General features: G+C 43.2%; 1 protein-coding gene across 2 annotated transcripts; it reads left to right on the forward strand.

Annotated features, from left to right (window-relative positions):
- The first annotated feature begins 13,018 nt into the window (after positions 1-13,018).
- On the forward strand, positions 13,019-17,999 carry ARSA (arylsulfatase A). Of its 2 annotated transcripts, none has more exons than XM_074271945.1 (10): positions 13,019-13,154; positions 13,287-13,405; positions 13,929-14,195; positions 14,483-14,723; positions 14,960-15,178; positions 15,358-15,527; positions 15,638-15,762; positions 16,482-16,609; positions 16,698-16,800; positions 17,085-17,999. In XM_074271945.1, exons 3-10 carry the CDS (start codon positions 13,978-13,980, stop codon positions 17,402-17,404), a joined length of 1,524 nt encoding a protein of 507 aa, XP_074128046.1. In that variant the 5' UTR covers positions 13,019-13,154; positions 13,287-13,405; positions 13,929-13,977; the 3' UTR covers positions 17,405-17,999. The 2 variants fall into 2 exon arrangements, with proteins under 2 accessions (XP_074128046.1, XP_074128045.1); XM_074271944.1 differs by having other exon boundaries at positions 13,114-13,188.
- Positions 18,000-21,079: the final 3,080 nt, after the last annotated feature.

Genomic DNA, 21,079 nt, shown 5'->3' on the forward strand with positions numbered 1-21,079 from the left:
TTCTGTCCATCATTGATCAACTGGAAGTGAGTTGGATCTTCTTTATGTTGAAGATTTCCACTTCCATCAGAATACATCCTCATACAGTATTGTTGTTGAAGTGTATAGTGATCTTCTGGTTCTGCTCATTTCACTCAGCAACAGTTGATTTAAGTCTCTCCAAGCCTCTCTGTATTCCTCCTGCTGGTCATTTCTTACAGAGCAATAATATTCCATAACCTTCATATACCACAATTTACCCAACCATTCTCCAATTGGTGGACATCCTGAATGGAGCTCTTTCTTTACAACTTTCTCTTTCTTCTATTTTATTTGCATTCTCTTTGGCAACATGGTTAATATGGAAATATGGTTTGCATGATTTCCTATGTATAATCTATATCAAGATGATTGCCTTCTCAAGATAGGGAGAGGAGAGGGAGTAAATATGGAACTCAAAAAATTTTCTAATAAATACTAAAAATAGTCTTTACATGTAATTAAGAAAAATAAAATAAAACCCTTTTTTAAAAGAAAAGAAAAAAGTTGTCTACACTAACTGCCTCCACTTTCTCTCCTCTCACTCAGCCCATTGCAGTTTGGCTTCCAAGCTCTAAACTGAAATTGTTCTCTCCAAAAATACCATCATTCTCTTAATTGCTAAATCTGATGGTCTATTCTCAGTCCTCATCTTTCTCAATCTATCTGTTGTATTTTGGCTGCTCTTTTCTCCTAGGTTTTTGTGACATTGCTTTTTGTCCTGATTTATTTACCTGTCTAACTCCACTTCTTCAGTCATTTTTCTAGGTCATCAAACACATCGTGCCCTCTAACTGGATATTTCCATAAGGCTCTATCCAAACTTTCTTTCTCTCTTTCTGCTCCTCCTCCCTCTCCTCCTCCCTCCCACCATGTATTTAATTATCATCTCTCATGGAAATGATTCCCAGATCTACATATCCAACCCCAATATTTCCACTGAGCTTCAGTCCTAAACGACATTTCAGATTGTAGATCTGAGACATCTTAGTCAATATGTCTAAAATCTGACTCATTTGCTTTCTCCATAAAGAATCTCCTCTTCTAAATTTTTTCTATTTCTGTTAAAGGTATCACATCCTTCCAGTATTTTCCTGTTCATACTTTCAGTTTTAATCTGGATTCTTTCATCTCCTTCACTGGACTCATCATTAAAAATCTTGATATCTCTGCTTCCACAAAATCCCTAACATCTCTCTCTTTACACAGTCACCACCTTAGTTAAGGTCTCATCACCTCTTATCTAGATTATCTCAACAACCTCCTAACAAGTCTTTCCTCATTCTAGTCCATTCTTCACATGGCTTCCAGAGTCATTTTTTCAAAGAAATGATCTAATATTGACTCTCCTCCTACTTAACCAACTCCAGTGACTTCCTGTCGCTTACAGAATAAAAATAGAAAGTCCTCTGTTTAGCTTTTATAGTGTGACAAAACCCAACCCCAATCTATCTTACCTATATTCCCAGTCCCACTGGACAATACTCTTCCTTTTGCACTTGATCATTTTGCCAAATTGTCCTTTTCTTTGTCCCTCATCTCCCATCAAAGTAGGATGCATTAACCACCTTTCATGCCTAGAATTCATTCCCAAATTACCTCCACATCTCTTTTTTAAAGATCCAGTTCAGTCATGAAGACTTTTCTGATCCCCACATCTGCTAGTGCCTTTCCTCGCTATTGTCTTTGCATTTAACTACCTTATATACAGTAAATTTTATTAACTTATACTGTAGATATTTTTATGTGTATATAAGCTTATAGCCCCAAACAAGAAATATGAGAAGACACCCTCACCTCACTTCTTTGCAGAGGTTAGAAGTCCACAACTTTTTTGTTTCTGATTTTCTGTTTTGTTTTTGATATATTGATCGGTTTTTAATGTTTTTTTTAAATATCTCTTCCTTTTTTTTCCCTCTAAGACAATTAAAGGTAAGTGACTTGCCAGGGTCACACAGCTAGGATGTGTTAGGTGTTTGAGGCCAGATTTGAACTCAGGTCTTCCTGACTTCAGAGCTAGTGCTCTATCCACCTAGCTGCCCCCTCTTCCTCTTTAAAAAAAAATATTATGTTATATGGGATGGCTCTCTGGGAGAGGGAAAGAAATCCTGGAAAAATTTTGGTGAAGAAAAGACAAACTATATCAATTTTTTTTTAAAAAGAACATATGTTTATTGTGATTAGGGATAGTTTATTTTTTGTAGTCTAATTTTGGTCTAGGACCTCTTGGTGGCCAATGAGAAACAGATTGACTCAGATTGAATGTAAATAGTAGTCATTTCTGCTTTGGCCAGAAACCCTGAGAGCCTTCTCTACCAGATTCATTCATTCATTTAGATTTTTTTTTGGACTAGGTGAAAGAAAGAGATTTTTTTTTGTCTCAATTGCTACCTAGCCTTAATCACTGAATGGGTGCAGTCAAACTGAGACCTGTTGAAGACCTTAGCTTAAAAAGACTGACATCTCCCACTGCATCCAGGGTCATCCATCTTCAGTCCAGTCCAGATCTCTATCTTGCCAAGGGATCCAGATGGCTCTGGAGGGGAAAGTGAGACAGGTGACCTTGCCCAGCCCTCCCTCCCTGAAATCCAACTCACTGGCATATCATGACATCACTTCGCTGATGTCATGATCCTCTTTGAGAAAGAACAAACAGCAATTCTTATGTGCAGCCCCTCCACAGTAATTGGCTTATAGTAGATATTTAAAAATTTGTTGATTCATTGCTTTGGATACCACTGATATTTTGAGAAATATTCCATTTCACCTCCTAGATTAATTTCCAACTGGCCAGCAAGGGTTAATCCAAACTATTTAGTGCAGCCACACAACCATGGTCTTGGGCAGGGAGGAGGAAGAGAGAAAAGGGAGCAAAAAACAGAGGAGTCACCTAAGGGTTTTCAGATTATTTATTCTTCTGGGGTCCAATAGCTAACACTACAGACTCTTAGACTGTTCGTAGAGAGCATTACAATACATTGAAAAGTCTATTGGATCTAGATTCAGATCCTGGCTTTGTCACTTATGAATTATCTGACTTTGGTCAAATCACTTAACTTCTCTGAGACTTGAACTCAAAGACCTCTAATGTCCCTTCAACTCTAAATCTGTAGTCCTATTATGTTGTCAAAGAGAACCAACAACTTTGACTTAGTGGGTCAATTACAGCTTTAACTGGCAGCCAATTTAGATACTGTATTCCCTACTTGGATTCTTAAAACAGTAACATACAGCTCTTCTCTGGGCTTAAAGAAAGCAACCCTCAGCCCATGATCCCAGATTGAACAGAGGTACAATGTAACAAGTGTAATAATAAAAAGTATAATATAATAATCTTTAAAACTATTCAAGATTTACAAAACATTTTCCTTGCGATAACTCTGTTAAGAACAATAATAATAATAACAGAAACAACCTTGGACTTTTATGGGCTGTATGAGCAGAGCTCTAGCTCTGGTAGTTCTCCAGCAGAAAGCACTCTGCACCCAGTCATAACCACACATCATGTCTGCTATTTGATGGCCAACCTAGCTAAAACCAGAAAAGTCATCACTAGCAGGTGATTCTCTAGATCATCACTACAGATGATTCTCAAATATTACCTCTTATTTAAGGTCCTGGTGACTAATGTCATAGATTTCTGCAGAGTGTTAGTTGGATGTCCCAACAGATTCACAAGCAGATTAATAGTTAAACCATAATCAACACATGCTATGTTCACTTCTTTTTTCTTCCCCCCCCCCCTCTCATGGTTTTTCCCTTTTGGGAAAAGGGAAAGACTTTTCTCCCAACATGATTTATAAAGAAATGTGTACTTTAAAAATATACAGGTGTAGGGACAGCTAGGTGGCGCAGTGGATAGAGCACTAGCCTTGAATTCAGGAGGACCAGAGTTCAAATCTGATCTCAGACACTTAACACTTCCTAGCTGTGTGGCCCTAAGCAAGTCATTTAACCCCAGCCTCAAAAAAAAAAAAAAAAAAAAAAAAAAAAAAAAAAAAAAAAAAAAAAAATATATATATATATATATATATATATATATATATATATACATATATATATATTTTTTTAAATATTTATATATATGTGTGTGTGTGTGTATATATATATATATATATATATATGCAGGTATGACAAGGAAAAAAATTTTTAAAAGAGAAAAAAAAATTAAACCACAAAAGATTTTATTAGAAATTCCCCCCAGGGGCATCTAGGTGGCCCAGTGGATAGAGCACCAGCCTTGAATTCAAAAGGACCCAAGCTCAAATCTGGTTTCAGACACTTAACACTTCCTAGCTGTGTGACCCTGGGCAAGTCACTTAACCCCAGCCTCAGGAAAACAAACAAAACAAAACAAAAACAAACAAACAAACAAACAAAAACAAACAGAAATCCCCCCCCCCAATAATAATAAAGCAGAGATATTGCTGTAGATATAGATATAAATACACCACTCACCACATTCTGTTGTGGTTAACATGGCAATGAAGAGTTTATCAATGCTTTCATTCTAGTTATATATAACTAAAATTTCTTTGAGGTAGCATTTTACACCCATAAAATTGGCAAAAATAATTGAGAGAAATGAAATATTATTATCAGGGTTGTGGAAAAGCAGGTGCACTCATAGGTTACCCTTGGATCCTTTTTAGAAAGTAATCTAGCAATTCTCTGCAAATGTAATAAAAATAAATTCTACCCTTTGACCTAATAATTCCATTGTTGATAATATATATGGAATATTCTGTCCAAAGATATTTATAGCCGCATTGCATGTGGTCATTAAAAAAAAAAAAAAAAAAAAAAACTGGAAACAACCTAAAAGTCCAACAATTGGGGAATGATTAATTTCTGGCACATTATGTCATGGAATATTATTGTAATGGGTCATGCACAGAACTGCCCTGCCTACTTGTAGCTGATGGACTGTGTGCTACCTCAGCACTTGAGCTCCTGGAAGATGATGAGTTCCTGGGTTCTTTAAACCAAATGAATGTTACTCTGGTAGCATATATCTCCAGGATTTCCCATGAACGATCAGGAAGGGTGGCCCTTCCCAATCCTGGCTTCATGTCAACTGTTCTTATATAGCAGCTACAGCAAAGAGACTTAGCCAGGAAAGCTGAAGTCTGGGTTTCTCTCTACTTTGTTTTGTATTTCTTTGCCCCCAATATTAATCCTGAGTTTGACTTGCCCAAGGTTGGAGTCCACTATGTAAATCTGAGAGATCAATCCAGAGATCTAGAGCCTTGTAGTAACTATATGTTAAAGTATAAGTTAAATACAATATATGTATACATGTCCATACAGTAATTTTGCTGCACAAAAAGAATCGGACTTTGAAATAGTGTACAATTAGCCTATAAAGGAAATAAAAAATGCAGGCAGACAAAAATAGAGGGATTGGAAATTCTATGTAGTGGTTCACACTCATTTCCCCAAGTTCTTTCACTGGGTGTAGCTGGTTCAATTCATGACTGTTTTATTGGAGCTGATTATAAACATCCCTTTTGCCAAAGAGAATAGCCATTGTAAATTCTTCACATGACTGAACCCCAACATTTGGGGCCTACATCAATCTCATCTTTTGGTGCTGTACCTCAAATCCATCTCTAAGTGTAGGAAATATAAATACCAACATAGCCTTTTACACACCACCATGCAAAAGTGAAGATGGTTGTGGTCTTCAAGGAATTTCCATTTGAATGGGAGACCGTAGAACCTGGGAGTGATAGCCTGGGAGAAGTAGCTTGATTGGGAAAGTTAAGAGAGAGTGAGTTGAATCAGAATAGAATACCCTTTCCAGAAACAATAGCAGAATTTGATTTCACTATAGTTCAAGAAAAGGAAAGTGAGTGAATGGGCTTTATGCAAGGCTGCAGGTGAGGAAACAGCAGGTGAGTGGGAAAGCTTGGCTGAGTCCCCATCTAGATCTATTGGGAGACTGAGGCAACTCCCAATTGAAACTAAAAGAATAAAAACGAAGAGGAATAAATAGAAAAAGGTAGAATCCTGATAGATGCTCAGAGAGAGTGAATAATAAGTTGTTAAGGACATCTCATGGGTTGAAATTCATTTATTCAGATATAAATCATTATAAAGCATGTTCACTTTGCTTTATCGATGACTAAAGTGGAGTTTGTAATAAATATGAAAATAAATGAAGTCAACTCAATAACAATAAAGTTAAATTCATAGCAAATCTTATTTTTTATAAATGTCAAGCAGCAACTAGCCAAAGATGAGGGAATCCATTCACTAGAAAGTTTTCTCCAAGCTGCCATTTCAGCAGTAAAGCATATCCTTGAGAGCTGACACCCCACTAGCTCCAAAGCCACCGGAACTGTATTATTTGCGTATCCCATATCTCGCCAGTTTTTCCCACAAGAATAGGATGAAAGACCTGCTCAAAAAGCTTTGAAGAAATCTAGGTCTGGGTCTAGAAAGTGGGTCTATAGCAGGGATGTTGGAGGCTCCTATGGTATTCAGAGTGGTGAAGTCCACAGATCCCTTCCCAGAATCGTATTTTTAAAAGGATAAAATAAAATGTGGATGATTCTAAAGTAAGGGAAATAAAAATGTGTCATTTTCCTCATTTTGTTAAAACCCCAGATCTTAACCTAGTTCAAAGGGAGACCTCTTCCAGTATAAATTAAGGCATGGTGGAAGACTAGGATCACCCCTAACCCACACCTATCCCTCAAGTATCTACTGTTAAAGTGGGACACTCTCCTTCCTCCCTGGCACCAACTTGTTTATAGAGAACCAGCCTAGTTTAGGTCGTCTCTTGGAAATGACTTTCCTGCCCTTGCTTTTCCTCAGCAAAGTTAGGGATAACTTGGTCTCCAAAGGGGAGGCCAAAAGAATAAGAAGACTCTTCCTTTAGACAGTTTTTGCTTTTCTTGCCAAGATTGCCATAAGGGAGCAGAATCTCATAAAAGTAAGTAGCTTTTTAAAGTATCAGAGTCTGGCCTCAGACATCTTCTAGTTGTATGATCCTAAGCAAGTCACTTTAACCCCGTCTGCCTCAGTTTCCTCATCTGAAAATGAACTGGAGAAGGAAATTCAACTCCAGTATCTCTGCCAACCAAAATGGAATCACAAAGAGTCAGACGTGGCCGAAATGACTGAACCACAAAATGTAGAAAGAGGTCATACTTGAAAATCAGTCCATTTGCCTGAGGTGCTGATTAATCGTGTTATTTGAGGATTCCTACAGCCTTCTAACAGGGAAGGAATAGGGAAGAGTTAGGTAATCCATCTCCTCATTAAAATATCTACCAATCAGGATTGTCTTACTTTTGCCAGGAGAGGTTCAAATGGTGTCATTTTGGGCCAATCAGGAAGACACACCTAGATTAGAAACCCTGTTGACCCTCACTTGGGGTCTTTGGTCATTGAAAGAAGCCATTGACCCAATCTATGGGTTATCAGTAGCCTAAATAATAAACTCATCAGGTTCGGGTCCCTGACTGTTTGGCTAAGATGGTCTGCATGACCCATTTTACTAACAGTTTATGCATTATAGTTAATAAAATGTTTCCTTGCTCTGTCTCCACCTGCCTTTATTGCAATTCTACTTGCCACAAAAAGAAACCAATTATATTGAAATAAAGACGTAATTTTTTTTTCCCATCCAAGTTCAGGTCTCTGATTTTCAGATTTTCTGGGCTAGAGAATTATTTCCCTGATGTACTGGTGTAAGAACCCTGTCAACAAATGCTATGTCCTGGTCCAGCCCTGCTGGAGCCATGATAACTATTACTAATGACTGCTTCCCTTTTGAAATGATGACACCCTTCCCTTTAATAATACTCTCTAGAATATTGTCAAAGTTTGAGATCAAGTTAATTATCCTATATTTGCAAATTCTCTTTACTTTGATTTTTTTTTTTTTTAAATAAGGACATTTCATCTTTCCCTCATGTTTGTGGTACTTCTCCCATTCTCCATGTTATTTCAAAGAATACCAATAGTGGCTCAAGAATTACAGCTGATGGTTCTGTCAGAGGCTTGGGATTCATTTCATCCATGTATCTAGTTACTTAACTCAGTGAGGGCACCTACCTAATCTCTTCCTTCTCATTTTAACAAAAATGTGGTTCTCCCTAATGATAATATATATGGGGGCAACTAGTTGGTGCAGTGGATAGAGAACCAGCCCTGAAGTCAGGAGGACCTGAGTTCAAATCTGGCCTCAGACATTTAAACACTTCCTAGCTGTGTGACCTTGGGCAAGTCACTTAACCCCAATTGCTTTAGCAAAAAAAAAAAAAAAAAAAAAAAAAGATTATATATGTCTTTCAGCCTTCTCCACTGGTGGCCATTCCACATTTTCTTGATTTAGATGTCCAGGAAGAAGAGTGAATATATTCTTTGCTTCCTGTAGTAGGCTCTTAATAGAGGAAAGGAAGGCATTTATATAGCCTGTGCTAAGTATTTTTACCAATATGATCTCTCTGTAAGGTAGAGGTTAGCCCCATTTTACAGTTGAGGAAACAAATTTCGTCAAAGTCCACAGCTAGTGATTGTATTGATTAATTAATTAAATGTTTGTTGACTGGCTTACTGCGGGAACATATCTCAAGGGATAAGGTTGGTGTCTGGCCTTCAGCTCACTCAGATTTCCCCCTCTCCAGTTGCTGGTACTATGACCCTCCTTATATTACCTTATGTTATACTTCTCTCTATCCATGCTATATTGCTCATCCCTCTTCCTCAAGTAGAAACCTTGATTTTTCTCTTTGTGTCTCCACTGCCTAGCATAGTGCCTGACATACAGAAGGCACTTAATAAATGCTTGTTGCAAAGAAGAGAATACAAAGAAACTGTCCTAAGACAGTTAGGTAGTGCAGTGGTTAGAGCGACAAACCTGGAGTCAGGAAGATCTGAGTTCAGATCTTGAGTTCAACTCCCTGATCAAGTTTATCTCTATTTGCCTCATCCACAAAATGGAGATAATAATAGCACCTACTCCAAAGGGCTGTTGTAAGGATCAGATGAGAGAATCATTAGAAAGCACTTAAGGCATTTCCTAACATACATTAAGTGCCATATAAATTATTCCACATTCATCTTTTTCCCCCTGATGCAATTGGAGTTAAGTGACTTGTCCAGGGTCACACAGCTAGGAAGTGTTAAGTGTTTGAGAGCACTTTATAATTGAGGAAATTGAGGCACACAGAGGCTTAAGTGACTTGCCCAGGGTAATCTTCTGAGATTAGATTTGACCTTGGCTTTTCCTGATTCCAGGCCCAAGACTCTGTCCACTTCACCACTTAGCTGGTCTCTAAAAACCCAAGTGGACAGAATATCCAGAAGGAGGAGAAATTGATGGATGGGATTAGATGCTTGAGAATGGGGATTAAGAAAAAGCTCTTCAATTTAAGCAACTGAAAGATCACTGGTGGCTTTGGAGAGAGCAGCTTTCATTGTGTGGTAATGTTTGAAACTATTGCCAAAAACTGGGGAGTGAGTGAGAAGTAAACCAAAGGGTAAAACCAATTTTTTTCAGATTTGGCCGGGAAAAGAAAAAAGATAGGACAATAGCTTGAGGGCTAATAAGAAGCAAAAAGGTTTTTGGGTTTTTTTTTTAAGGATAGAGAAATTTTAGGCATATTTGTGGGCAGGACAGAAGGAATGAGTGCAAAGAAAGATGGCAGATTAGTAGGAAAGGTCATAGGTATAAACACTGTGAAATACATGGAACCTTTCCTTCAGTCTTTTTTTTTTTTTTTTTTCCTGCTGAGGCAATCATCTTGAAGTGACTTGCCCAGGGTCACACAGCCTGGAAGCATTAAGTGTCTGAGGCTAGATTTGAATTCAGGTCCTCCTGACTTCTAGGCTGCCCCCTTTCCCTCGGTCCTTAATCTTGAGCTGTGGTTTCAATGAAGGAGTAAACAGCTCCCTTTTCTTTAATGGGACTCTTTCTACTAATAAGAGCTCTAGCTATTCTGAGATTTATACTGGGGGGGGGGGGGAAATTGAAAAATTAGGAGGCTCCCAGTAGAAGATCATCCAGCTAGATGTGTCAAAGGCACACGTGAGTCTTCCCTACTCTGAGGTCAGCTACTAGATTGTAATGCCTTTCTATACCTCAGAAAGATTCAGTAGGCAAGCTTGGATTACTCAGAGAAAAACCTACTAGGAAGGAGTTAATTGAAATAGTCCAGGTGAATGGGTAATGAAAGCAACCGAGGGAGAAAGACAGGAGGTAAGAAATGTTGTCGAGTTGTATTAACAGGATTTAGTAGCTAGTGTCATGTGAGAGGTAAAGGAAGAGGGGACCAAAGAAAATACTGTTTCCGAACTTGAGGGCCCCAGTGAATAACCGTGCCACATTCAGAAATACACATGTATAAACTAAGTCAAGCTTAGCTTATGATCAGAATACTGTGATGGGAACTCAGTTCTGTCTCTTACTTATTCCTGATTAGTTAGACATGGATAAAGGATCCTGGATCACCCTGAATTCACTGGGTCCCATAGGGAAGTGCCTCTTGGCTTTTAATGATCAGCTAGGGAGCAAGAGAGAAGTGGTCAGCTCTGACCAATCGCCTTGGAGGCACATAGCTCATGCAGGAAGTTCACTGAGCCCCTCTCCAGATGGAATCTCAAAAACTTGTCAAAGTGGAGAGTGCTGGAACAGGTCCCCTCTTTCTTCACTTCTGCACTCCTCCTCCTCCTGCATTTATGACTCAATGGGTGATAAGAAATCTGAGGTGATAACAAGACTCCTGGAGGCCATGGTTCTTCCGGACACTTAGAGCCTGGGGAAGGATAAGGGCTGGTGGGTAGGGTCTAACAGAAACAGCCACTTCTCCAGATGGTTTCTGAGAAGAACTTCCCTGGAGAATAAACCAGGGGAAAGGTGAAGCAGCTGCCAGGACTGGGAAGAAGAACAGACAATGTCAGCTGACAGGAAAAGAGTAATCAAGAGGAGGCTCAAGGAGAGCTGTTAGCCTTAGAAGAAAAAGAAGGCTCTGTCTTGAGGCAGACAGGAGTGTGTGTGGGGAAAATCAGCGAGAGTCTACATAATGGGAGCACCTTAGCTAGAACCCTAAGCAAACAAGGTATAGAAGAAGACTGACCTCTGCTGGCCCATTAACCAACCAAGACAGACTTGATCATAGCAACAGGCCAGAGGATAAATCCAGACTGTTCAGAATTGACCAAGACAGAGCTGACTGTGGAAATGGGACCGAGTGCTGTGCACATAGTAGATACTTAAGTTTTTGTTGAATTGTGTTGGAGATTTTGCTTTTACAACCAGAAGAGCAGATCTAGGGAAGACCTATACTTGCTACAGAAGAGAAAGTTCCCAAGGATTTTCTGAGACCTCCAATCATTATTGTTCCAACAGCTCTCATTTCGAGAGTTGCTTAAGGCTGACACAGCACTATAAACACTTCTGTCAAGTGAATATCACTCTTGGAGGACCTGTGGTTAGAAAAGTGATGCTGAGAAAGGCAATTCTAGCCCAAGACTTAGAATGTCAGGGAAAGAGAGAGAGAGGAAAGGCCTGAAGTCCAAGCAGAAAATCTGTTATGTCCAAAACAATAAGAATAAGAGTTATCTCTCTGGTCCTTATCAACTCTGCACCGGAGACAAGTGGGGAGAGAACGAATTAGGCAGTTAAGTGTGGCTGGGGACTGATGCATTCTGGGGGAAACAGTGAAAATGGTTTGGTTTGGTTTTTATGTGTAAACATATTTATACAATTCTCTTCCTGCAGAAGAAAAATCGGATCAAAAAGGAAAGAAAATGAGCAAGAATACAAAATGCAAGTGAACAACAACAACACAAAGAGTGAGAATGTTATGCTGGGATTCACACAAGGTTCCCACAGCTCTCTCTCTGGGTGTCCATGGCTCCCTTCATCATTGAAACTGGCTTCAGTCATCTCATTGTTGGAGAGTCACGTCCATCAGAACTGATCGTCATATCATATTGACCAGTGAGAATTGTGTCAGGGCCCAATTTACACTAAGAGTATGGGGGATTCAGCAGATTCGGGGATGTGAATGGGCAACCATTGTGTCAGCCACAGCCCGACCCAGTGAGTGTCCCCAGCTAGGTCAGGCGGGGGAAACCAGATCGCTGACACCCCCAAGATGGACCCTAGGAATGGAATGATCGGAAGGGAAGGGAAGGGAAGGGTTGGTACATCTCGCCCAAGGTGTTGGGCACAGATGGGGAAGACATTTTGGGAGATTCCCCCCCAGGTCTGGAGTAGGCTAAGACCAAGACCTCTGGGTGACTGTCATCAGCACGGAGATGGGCAAAATAACCTTGGGGGGGGGGGGAGGCTGTCAGGAGAATTCTGCTTGTGGCAGGGGGCTGGAGAGATCACCTCCCACCTTTTCCCATCTGCCCTTGGAAAGCTCTTGGCGTTGCTGTCCTGCTCCGGGCACGTTTTAGGAAGGACGCTGAAAAATTGCAAGCTGGCTGGTAGAGGGCATCCAGGAGCAGATGGGGAAAGGGCACGGCAACGTTTGGTCTGGAGAAGGCTCAGGGAGACAGGAGACCGGAGTCATCTGGAAGAGGGATGAGCCGATTTGGCTTGGCCCAATTGGGCTGAACCACAAACAGGGAGGTGCGTGGTAAAGAGAGACGTGGAAACGTGCTAAAAATGAGCGCTCTCTCCCAAAAGGAATGAATGGGTTACCTCCCAAAAGAAAGCGCTCTGCTTCTTGGGAATTTCCTAGAGGAGGCCGCTGGCTGACCGGGAAGGGAATCTCTGCGGGACGTCCCATGGCACCCCGCCCCCCTCCCTCCATCCTCCTTCCCTTCCCCCTCCCCCCCCCCCCCCCCCCCCGGCCTCTGCTCCGGCCTCTCCAGCGGCGGCTACTTCCTGGCATTTTCCGCGGGCAGCCCAGGGAGGGTGGCAGTGGGGATGAGATCAGAGGCGGGACACACAGAGAACACGCAGCGGCCGGCACAGCCTCTGTCCAGTCCCGTGGGCAGGATCTCCGGCAAAAGCGTCCCGCCCCGCTTCCTCCGGGCGCGGCTCCTTCCTTAGATCCCCGCCCTCTCTCTGGCTGGAGCTCAGGTGGTCCTCCTTCCGTGGGGGGACCCCACCCCCAACAGGCTGCCCCTCCTCTTCCCAAGATGCTTCGCTCCCGGCCCAGTCACGGGTATCTCGCGCGGGAGGTGGGGATGGGCATGCGGGTGAGGACTGAGTGAGGCGGAAGTATCCCCGGGGAGGTGGAGGAAGCTGGGGCGCATTCCTGCCCGGCTGTGACTGGGGTGCCCTTCCCCCTACGCAGCCCGTCCCGCCCCCTCTCCCAGCCCCCCTCCGGGCCGGGGCCAGACTGGCAGCAGGACGGCGGACAGCGCCTCGCAGCCGCTGGGCTCGTACTGGTCACTGCAGGCACGGGACTGTTCGGTCAGTGGGGGCCCCGGTGCAAGGCGTGGGAAGGGGTGCAGCCCGGGGTCGGGGCACCTAGCAGTGGCCCAGAAATCCCTCCTTCAAGATTCCCAACTAGGGTGCCGTCCCCCTTCCCACTTGGGTCTGGAGTCTCCGACTCCGCTTACCCCGCTGTTGGACAGCTCTATTCTCTCAAGGTCCCACCGTCTACTCCTAGTACTCCAGTTTTGCCCCCTGGGGTCGCGCAGATCAAGTGGGAACTCCCTTGCTCCCGCAGACTTAACCGGGGAACCTGGGTTTTTATCCCATAATGCTACTTTGGTTATCTGGCTAACATTGGGCAAACTTTAAACTCTGGACCTCCAGTTTCCCAGTTATAATGAGACAACCCCCAAGATCCTTCCCTCCGGCTCTGAAGCCTAAAATTCTAATAGTGATCAGATCCAAGATCCCCAGAACTTTGGAGCGGGAATGGGGTCAGGTCTGAGTTTGGAGGGAGATCCCAAATGGGGATTGAGAAGGTTCCGGGGCTCATGTGTAGGTTTGCCTGGACCTGGTTCCTGACAGCTGGTCAGCAGGCAGAAGGCACAATGGCCTCTCTGTGGCCTTTGATTCTGGCCTCAGCCTTCAGCCTAGCCCTTGCCCGCCCCCCCAACATCATTCTGATCTTTGCCGATGACCTGGGCTATGGGGACCTGGGCAGCTACGGGCACCCCAGCTCATCCACACCCAACCTGGACCGAATGGCAGCCTCCGGCCTCCGTTTCACTGACTTCTATGTGCCTGTCTCATTGTGCACCCCATCTAGGTAAGGCTGATGAACCCCTGGACTTTGCCTTTTGAATCTCATCTCCCCAATCCTCACTTGACCCACTAGCCGTGACCTCCCAACCCTAGTTCCACTAACTTCTGCAAGATTCCCTCCCTGTGTGCCCTCCTTACCCTAGAATTCCCAATTCCCACTTCTTTCTCCCTCTTTCCATCCACCCTCATTCATACACACACAACTTTCTCTGGTCCCCCCCCTTTTTTCCCCCTATGGAGATCTCTCCAGACAGCCTCCAAGGAATCCTTATTCCCAATCATCCCTTCTAGGGCAGCACTATTGACTGGGCGGTTCCCTGTACGTTCAGGGCTCTACCCAGGTGTCCTATACCCTGCCTCCCGGGGTGGACTACCCCTGAATGAGGTGACCATAGCTGAAATCCTCGCTGAGAGGGGCTACCTCACCGGGATGGCCGGCAAGTGGCATCTGGGAATGGGGCTCAATGGCACCTTCTTGCCCCCACATCAGGGATTCCACCACTTCCTAGGAATCCCCTACTCCCATGATCAGGTATGGGAGCAGGGCCTGGGGCCAATGGGCAGATTGATAAGTGAAGGGAAAGGGAGGTACTAGGGAGGCAACCAAAAGAGTACAGTGGACAAAGGGTCTAGGGTAGTTCTGTAGGGATTGGGAACTGGGGGCGGGGGAGTGGAGCAGGGTTAGAATTGGGCTGGAGCTGGAAGCAGTGTGGCAGAGTCCACCATCCTACCCACTCTCTCCCTCATCCACTTACTGTGTCACCACAGGGTCCTTGCCAGAACCTGACCTGCTTCCCACCAGACACCCTCTGCTTCGGGGGCTGTGACCAAGGCGACACCCCCATCTCGCTGATGGCTAACCTGACCGTGAAGGAACAGCCTCCCTGGCTGCCTGGGCTAGAGAAACAGTATGTGGTCTTTGCCCAGAACTTCATGGTGAATGCTGCCCGCCAAGACCGGCCTTTTTTTCTGTACTATGCCTCCCATGTGAGTGATCTCATGTCATCCCAGCCCCTGCCCTTTGACACTGAGCTGATCTTTCCTGACCCCCAACCTTTGCTGGGCTGGGGGAGGGAGGAAGGAGATCCCCCATATCCTTGTCCCAGGGACAAAGAAGCTGTTTCTTTCACATGCACACCTGGCTGTGACCCTGTTTCTGCCCCCAGCATACCCACTACCCCCAGTTCAGTGGGAAAAGCTTTGTGGGGAACTCTGGCCGGGGACCATTTGGGGATGCCTTAATGGAGCTGGACTCAGCTGTGGGGGCACTGCTGAATACTGTGGAGAGTCTTGGATTAACTGAAGAAACTCTGGTCTTTTTCGCAGCGGATAACGGGTACAGGGGCTGGGAAGGTGGTCAAACAGACATTTGTCATTGTCACGATCGTGTCTGTCTTGCTCTCACACACCTCCCTCCCATCTTCATGTTTGTCCCCATTGCTGTAGCCCCGAGACCATGCGTTTGTTCAGGGGTGGCTCCTCTGGAATTCTCCGGTGTGGAAAGGGGACGACTTATGAGGGTGGTGTCCGACAACCTGCTCTGGCTTTCTGGCCAGGCCACATTCCGCCAGGTCAGTCTTTGACCAGCTGCTCCTTGGGCAGAAACCATTCAGGGAGTCAGGGTGGGAATACACACAACACCGAGCCCTGCCCCTTCTCTGGGAGACTCCTCTGACTTCTATTGAGGGTTGACCCTTCCACTTTGCCCATCTCCTCCAGCTCAGGGGGCCCCTTTGGGGAGATCATCTATTATAATCTGACCTGGAACCCTTCTACCATCTTCAGCCTTTACTCGAAGACATTCCAGGGACAGAGAGTTCATTATCTCCTAAAATGAACCCTTCCACAGCCTCCTTAATCTGTTCCTCTCCCAATCAATGTCTTATGTCAAGACTTGCCCTATGTGTTGCTTAATTTGGGAGCAAGGGAAAGAAGGAAGAAGATCCCACATCTTAGCTACTAGAATGTACATGGAGTATTGAGCAAGGCTCACCTCTGTCCTAAGGAAGGAGGCCACATGTCCATTTTGTAGATCAGTGTTCACACAGCTAATTAAGGGCCGAAACCGGCATCTGAACCCAGATTCTCAGACTCTAAGGCTCATGCTGCCTCTTTTAAGAACATTGTCCAATGCCTCCAGAAATCAACCTCCTCCAATCCTACCCCATCCTCCCCCCCCCCCATAAAGGGAAAGAGACTCAGCACAGAAGAGAGAAAAGACATTTCTTTACCATCCTCACCTGGCAAGCCCTGTGAGGGGTCTTCCTTGCTGATTGGCTCCTCCACACAGGGGTCTCCCATGAGCTAGCTAGCACTCTGGATCTGCTACCTACCCTGGCTGCTCTGACTCAAGCCCAGCTGCCCAATGTTACTCTAGACGGAGTGGATCTGAGCCCCATTCTGCTGGGCACAGGCAAGGTAAGAGTGCTGGGACCCTGGGGAGGGGTCTTTCTTGGTGGTCTCCAAGCCCCACATCCCTTGACTTCTCTATCCCTCTTGTCTCCAGAACCCACGGAAGACCCTCTACTTCTACCCTCCAGATCCTCAAGAGACCCTAGGGGTCTTTGCCATCCGACATGGAAAGTACAAGGCGCACTTCTTTACCCAGGGTAATTCTAGCTACTCAAAACTCTTTGAAACACATTCACCATCAGCCAAACTCAAAACCCAAGTGTTCCTTTCATTCAAGGACATGGCCACTGAGGAGGGTCTCTCACTGTCTCATCTTTCCTGTCCTTCCCAGGGCCCTCAGCTCCCATAGCTCTGTCCTCTCCCTGGTCCAGCTGACCAAGCCCCTTAATCCCTCTGATTGCCCCTTGCACCCTATGTGATTCTACCTTCATATTACTTCAGGATTTCCTCCTCTTTATTCTCTACCCTCATCACCCTCTAGGTTCTATACACAGTGGCATGGTTCCTGATCCAGTCTGCCAACCCATGACCCCACGGATTCAACATGACCCACCACTGTTGTTTGACCTGGAGATGGACCCCGGGGAGAACTTTGAACTTCTGAAGTACGGTTCCAAGGAGAACATGGGAAAATACTTTGAGGTCCTGAAGGAGATTATTCATCTCAAGACTAAATTTGACAGTGCCATGACTTTTGAAAAGAGTGAGATGTCCAAAGGTCTAGACCCAACTCTAGAACCTTGCTGCCAACCGGGCTGTTCCCCCTGGCCGTCTTGCTGTAATTGTCCTGGCCCTCATTAACACACTCCCCCACAAGTGACTGCATGGACTCAGTGATCTCGAGGCCCTTGTGGCCCCATTGACTACTAATCCTTAAAATTGATTTTCAAGGACTACTCTCTGACTTCTGAATAGGGGCACACGTCCATCATGGGTCCTCTCTACACAGATCTCAAGCTCAGGTCACGTTACTGGATACTGAGCATATACCAGTATTGGGGAAGAAGGGGAGTCATCAGCCAGGGGCTCAGACCTCCCAGCCAGAACTTCCTTCATGCAACCAGTTGAGGTAACAATTTTTGCACTACCCTGGGATCCCAAAGGATCAGGTATTTCTTCTGAAATCTTGATGTAGAGATTCCAATATTTACCTCTGTCTGAATGGTGATGCTTTGGGTTATTGAATACAGGTCAGATTATTGTGTTCATTGTCATTCATGGATATTCATGGGAGATTAGATAAAAAGGTCCTCAGTGTTTTCTATTAAAAGAAACTCTTTACTAAGATAATTAATACAAGTATTAAATAAAGCAGTAATTATGAATTTTCCAATAAAATTTAAGGGAAAATATCATTTGGAACAAGATTTAAATAAATACCAATATCAAAGCACAATTTTTTGCCTTTTCCTTTTCTTCTCACCTCTTTCAAAATTCCTGTTGAATACTGCCATACCTGATGACAGGAAAAGCTTAAACTTATATTCTGGACACCGTCCACAGCTTCTTTTTATGCATGTACTGACTCCTGCTCTCCCTCGGTAGTTTCGGGGAGAATATGATATTATTCCTTAACTGGCTGCCACCTACAAAATTCTCAAATCTATTGCCTCTACCGTATCTCAGCAAAGAAGTTTCATTCTTCACTGTCATTAGACTGGGAAAACCCACTCCGTTATTGAGACAACTTTTTTTTTTTTAAGGTACTAAAAGTGGTGACTCCATTTTGTTCTGCCTTTGTCCTTGTGGGCTGTGAGTTGCTCCAGCTGTGGGACCAGTTTGTAACAAGCAGAATTGCTCCGTTATCTTGTCTTATGACTGGGGACCTGCAGGATTTGCTGGCCCTGAGAAATATGTTCCTTCTCTTTATCTTATCTGACTGAGGAATGATGGTTCTCTAAAAACTCATGGGAATGAGTATGCTAATAAAGACATCCTTACATGAGCTGCCAGTCTTCCAAATAAAACGGCTAGGTATCAAAATGGATACTGGGCCTGGAGTCACACCTAACCTTAAGTACCCTCTACCAACGTGAACAGAACCAAATTGCTTATCTATCTAGATTTTTTGCTGAGACAATTGGGGTTAAGTGACTTGCCCAGAGTCACACAACTAGGACATGTCTGAGGTCAGATATGAACTCAGGTCTTCCTCACTTCAGGCCATCTAGCTTCCCTCATTGCTTAACATCTATCTACCAAAGTTTCCTCAACTGTAAAATTAGGATAATAACAGTATCTCCCTCTCAGGGTTCTTGTGAGGATCAAATGAGATATTTATAAAGTGCTTAACATGTTGTCTAGAACATAGTAGACACTTTAAAAATGCATATTTTCTGCGTTCTTTCCCTCCATCCAGCCTCCCCCCACACATGACCAAGAAGAATGTCTCCTCTTTTATCTCTCTCAGATAGGCTTAACTAGGAGAATAGTATAATAGTCTTCTGCTGGATTGGGACACACACACATATCCATCAGCTTCTGCTGGTGACTCGGAGTGAATACACTACAGTTCAGCTTCTATATTGTTCATTCTTGGCTGTACCTAGTCAGTGAATAACTGGGCAACTTTGTCATACCATATTCTCCATATTTTTTTCCCTTTATGGACATTTGAAAACATAGCCTAAGACATAGGCCGTCGTATCCTTTGGGTCCTCGTCCCCATTGCCCTAGCTAAGGAAAACCTCTTTCCTCCTTAGCAAGCCTGCTGCAAGTATGGATGAATTAGCATTCTTCGCATGTATTTTCATAAGGTCATTTACTAAGTAGGCTGACTATTCTCAATTGCACCAAGATTTTTTAGAGAAGGATGTGCCCTTTTTTCTTCTGTGCCTTTTTAACATGTTGGACAAAAATCAAGCAAATGTGAACACTTGTATATGGTAATTTCTTGCAGGAATGCAGTAGGAGAAGACTCCCAGATTATCAGTGGACTGAACCGAATAGTTCTTTTGGACCTCCGTTCTAATTGTATAACTCGCAACTAGCACTACCAAAAAGAATGAGGGAAGGTGGGAGTAAACAGAAAAATTTCAAGGACCTTTGAGTAAAAAGAGAGAAGGGAGAGGGTGATAGGGTGCTAAGTGAGTCAGTGAGTAGAGCACCTAACTTGGAATCAGGAAGACAAGTTCAGATATTTACTATCTGGGTAATGCTGGGTAACTTATTTAACTTCTGGTTGCCTCAGTTTTCTCAGAAAAGTGGTTATAATAATAGTACCTACTTCCTAGGGTTACTATATGTTAACGCTACCTATATAAATACTAGCTATTAATATAAATATTGCCTATGAAAGGAGAAATGGCTGTTTTACCCTAGCCATATTGAGTAGAAGATGGTGACTATTCAAGCCATTCTCCATTTTCAGCTTCTCTCTTTTTCTTCCTCATCATGTAAGTGTTCCTGCCTTAACTACATAGAATAAGAACATTGAGTTTATTTCTATTTGCTTAATTCATTTAATAGAACTCTATTTTTAATTTTTAAAAGCTAGTGAATTGAACCTATTCTTTCTCTTTAAAAAAAATTGATTTTTAAAAAATTTTTGTGTGACTTTTGATTAATGCTGCCTGTAGGACATTATACTTAGAGAGAATAATTAAATAACTGGTGGTGATTTTGAGACTCAAAACCTAATAAAGGGATGGAGGCAATCCCTGTGCTCTGAAGGCTAATATTGAGGATAGAGGCACCACTAGTACCAGGGACTCAAAGGAAGAAGAGATCAGCCACAGTGGTTGGTAACTTCCTTCTGATGAGTACAGAGGTGGATTTCTCTCTCTCTCTTTTTATTAAATATCTTTATTTTCAAAACATATGCATGGATAATTTTTCAACATTGACCCCTACAAAACCTTGTGTTCCAAATTTTTCCCCTCTTTCTCCCTACCCCCTCCCCTAGATGGCAAGCAAATCAATACATGTTAAACATGTTATAATATATGTTAAATCCAATATATGTAAACATATTTGTACAATTATCTTGCTGCATAAGATCGGATCAAAAAAGAAAAAATTAATAAGAAAACAAAATACAAATGAACAACAACAAAAAGAGTGAGAATGTTATGATCTGCACTCAGTTCCCACCGTGCAGAGGTGGGTTTCTAAGTGAATGGTGAGTAGGTCTGTTCCCTTCCTTGTCAAGCCTGAGACTATTATCTATTTGTGAGACAAATGACATCTGAAATAACCCAGGAACTGTTGATAGGGATATCCATGTGCTAAGCAAAAAATGAAAGTCAAGAGGAAAACAGGTGACAATTCAAGTTACTGTTGGAGGAAAGTTAGATGGAGAAGGCAGTGAACATCTGGGGAAGATGACGGAGATGGATAACAGTATTTTCCTTTTTTGACCAAGTCTTAAAAATACAGGAATGACAAATTCTTAGCCACGGCAGAAAGGAACATATCAGAGTCAAGGAGAATACATTTTTGTGGAGATTTTTTGATCGAGGGATCCTAAAAGGGCAA

The sequence above is a fragment of the Sminthopsis crassicaudata genome, chromosome 5, assembly GCF_048593235.1.
Source record: "Sminthopsis crassicaudata isolate SCR6 chromosome 5, ASM4859323v1, whole genome shotgun sequence".
Classification (NCBI taxonomy): Eukaryota; Metazoa; Chordata; class Mammalia; order Dasyuromorphia; family Dasyuridae; genus Sminthopsis; species Sminthopsis crassicaudata.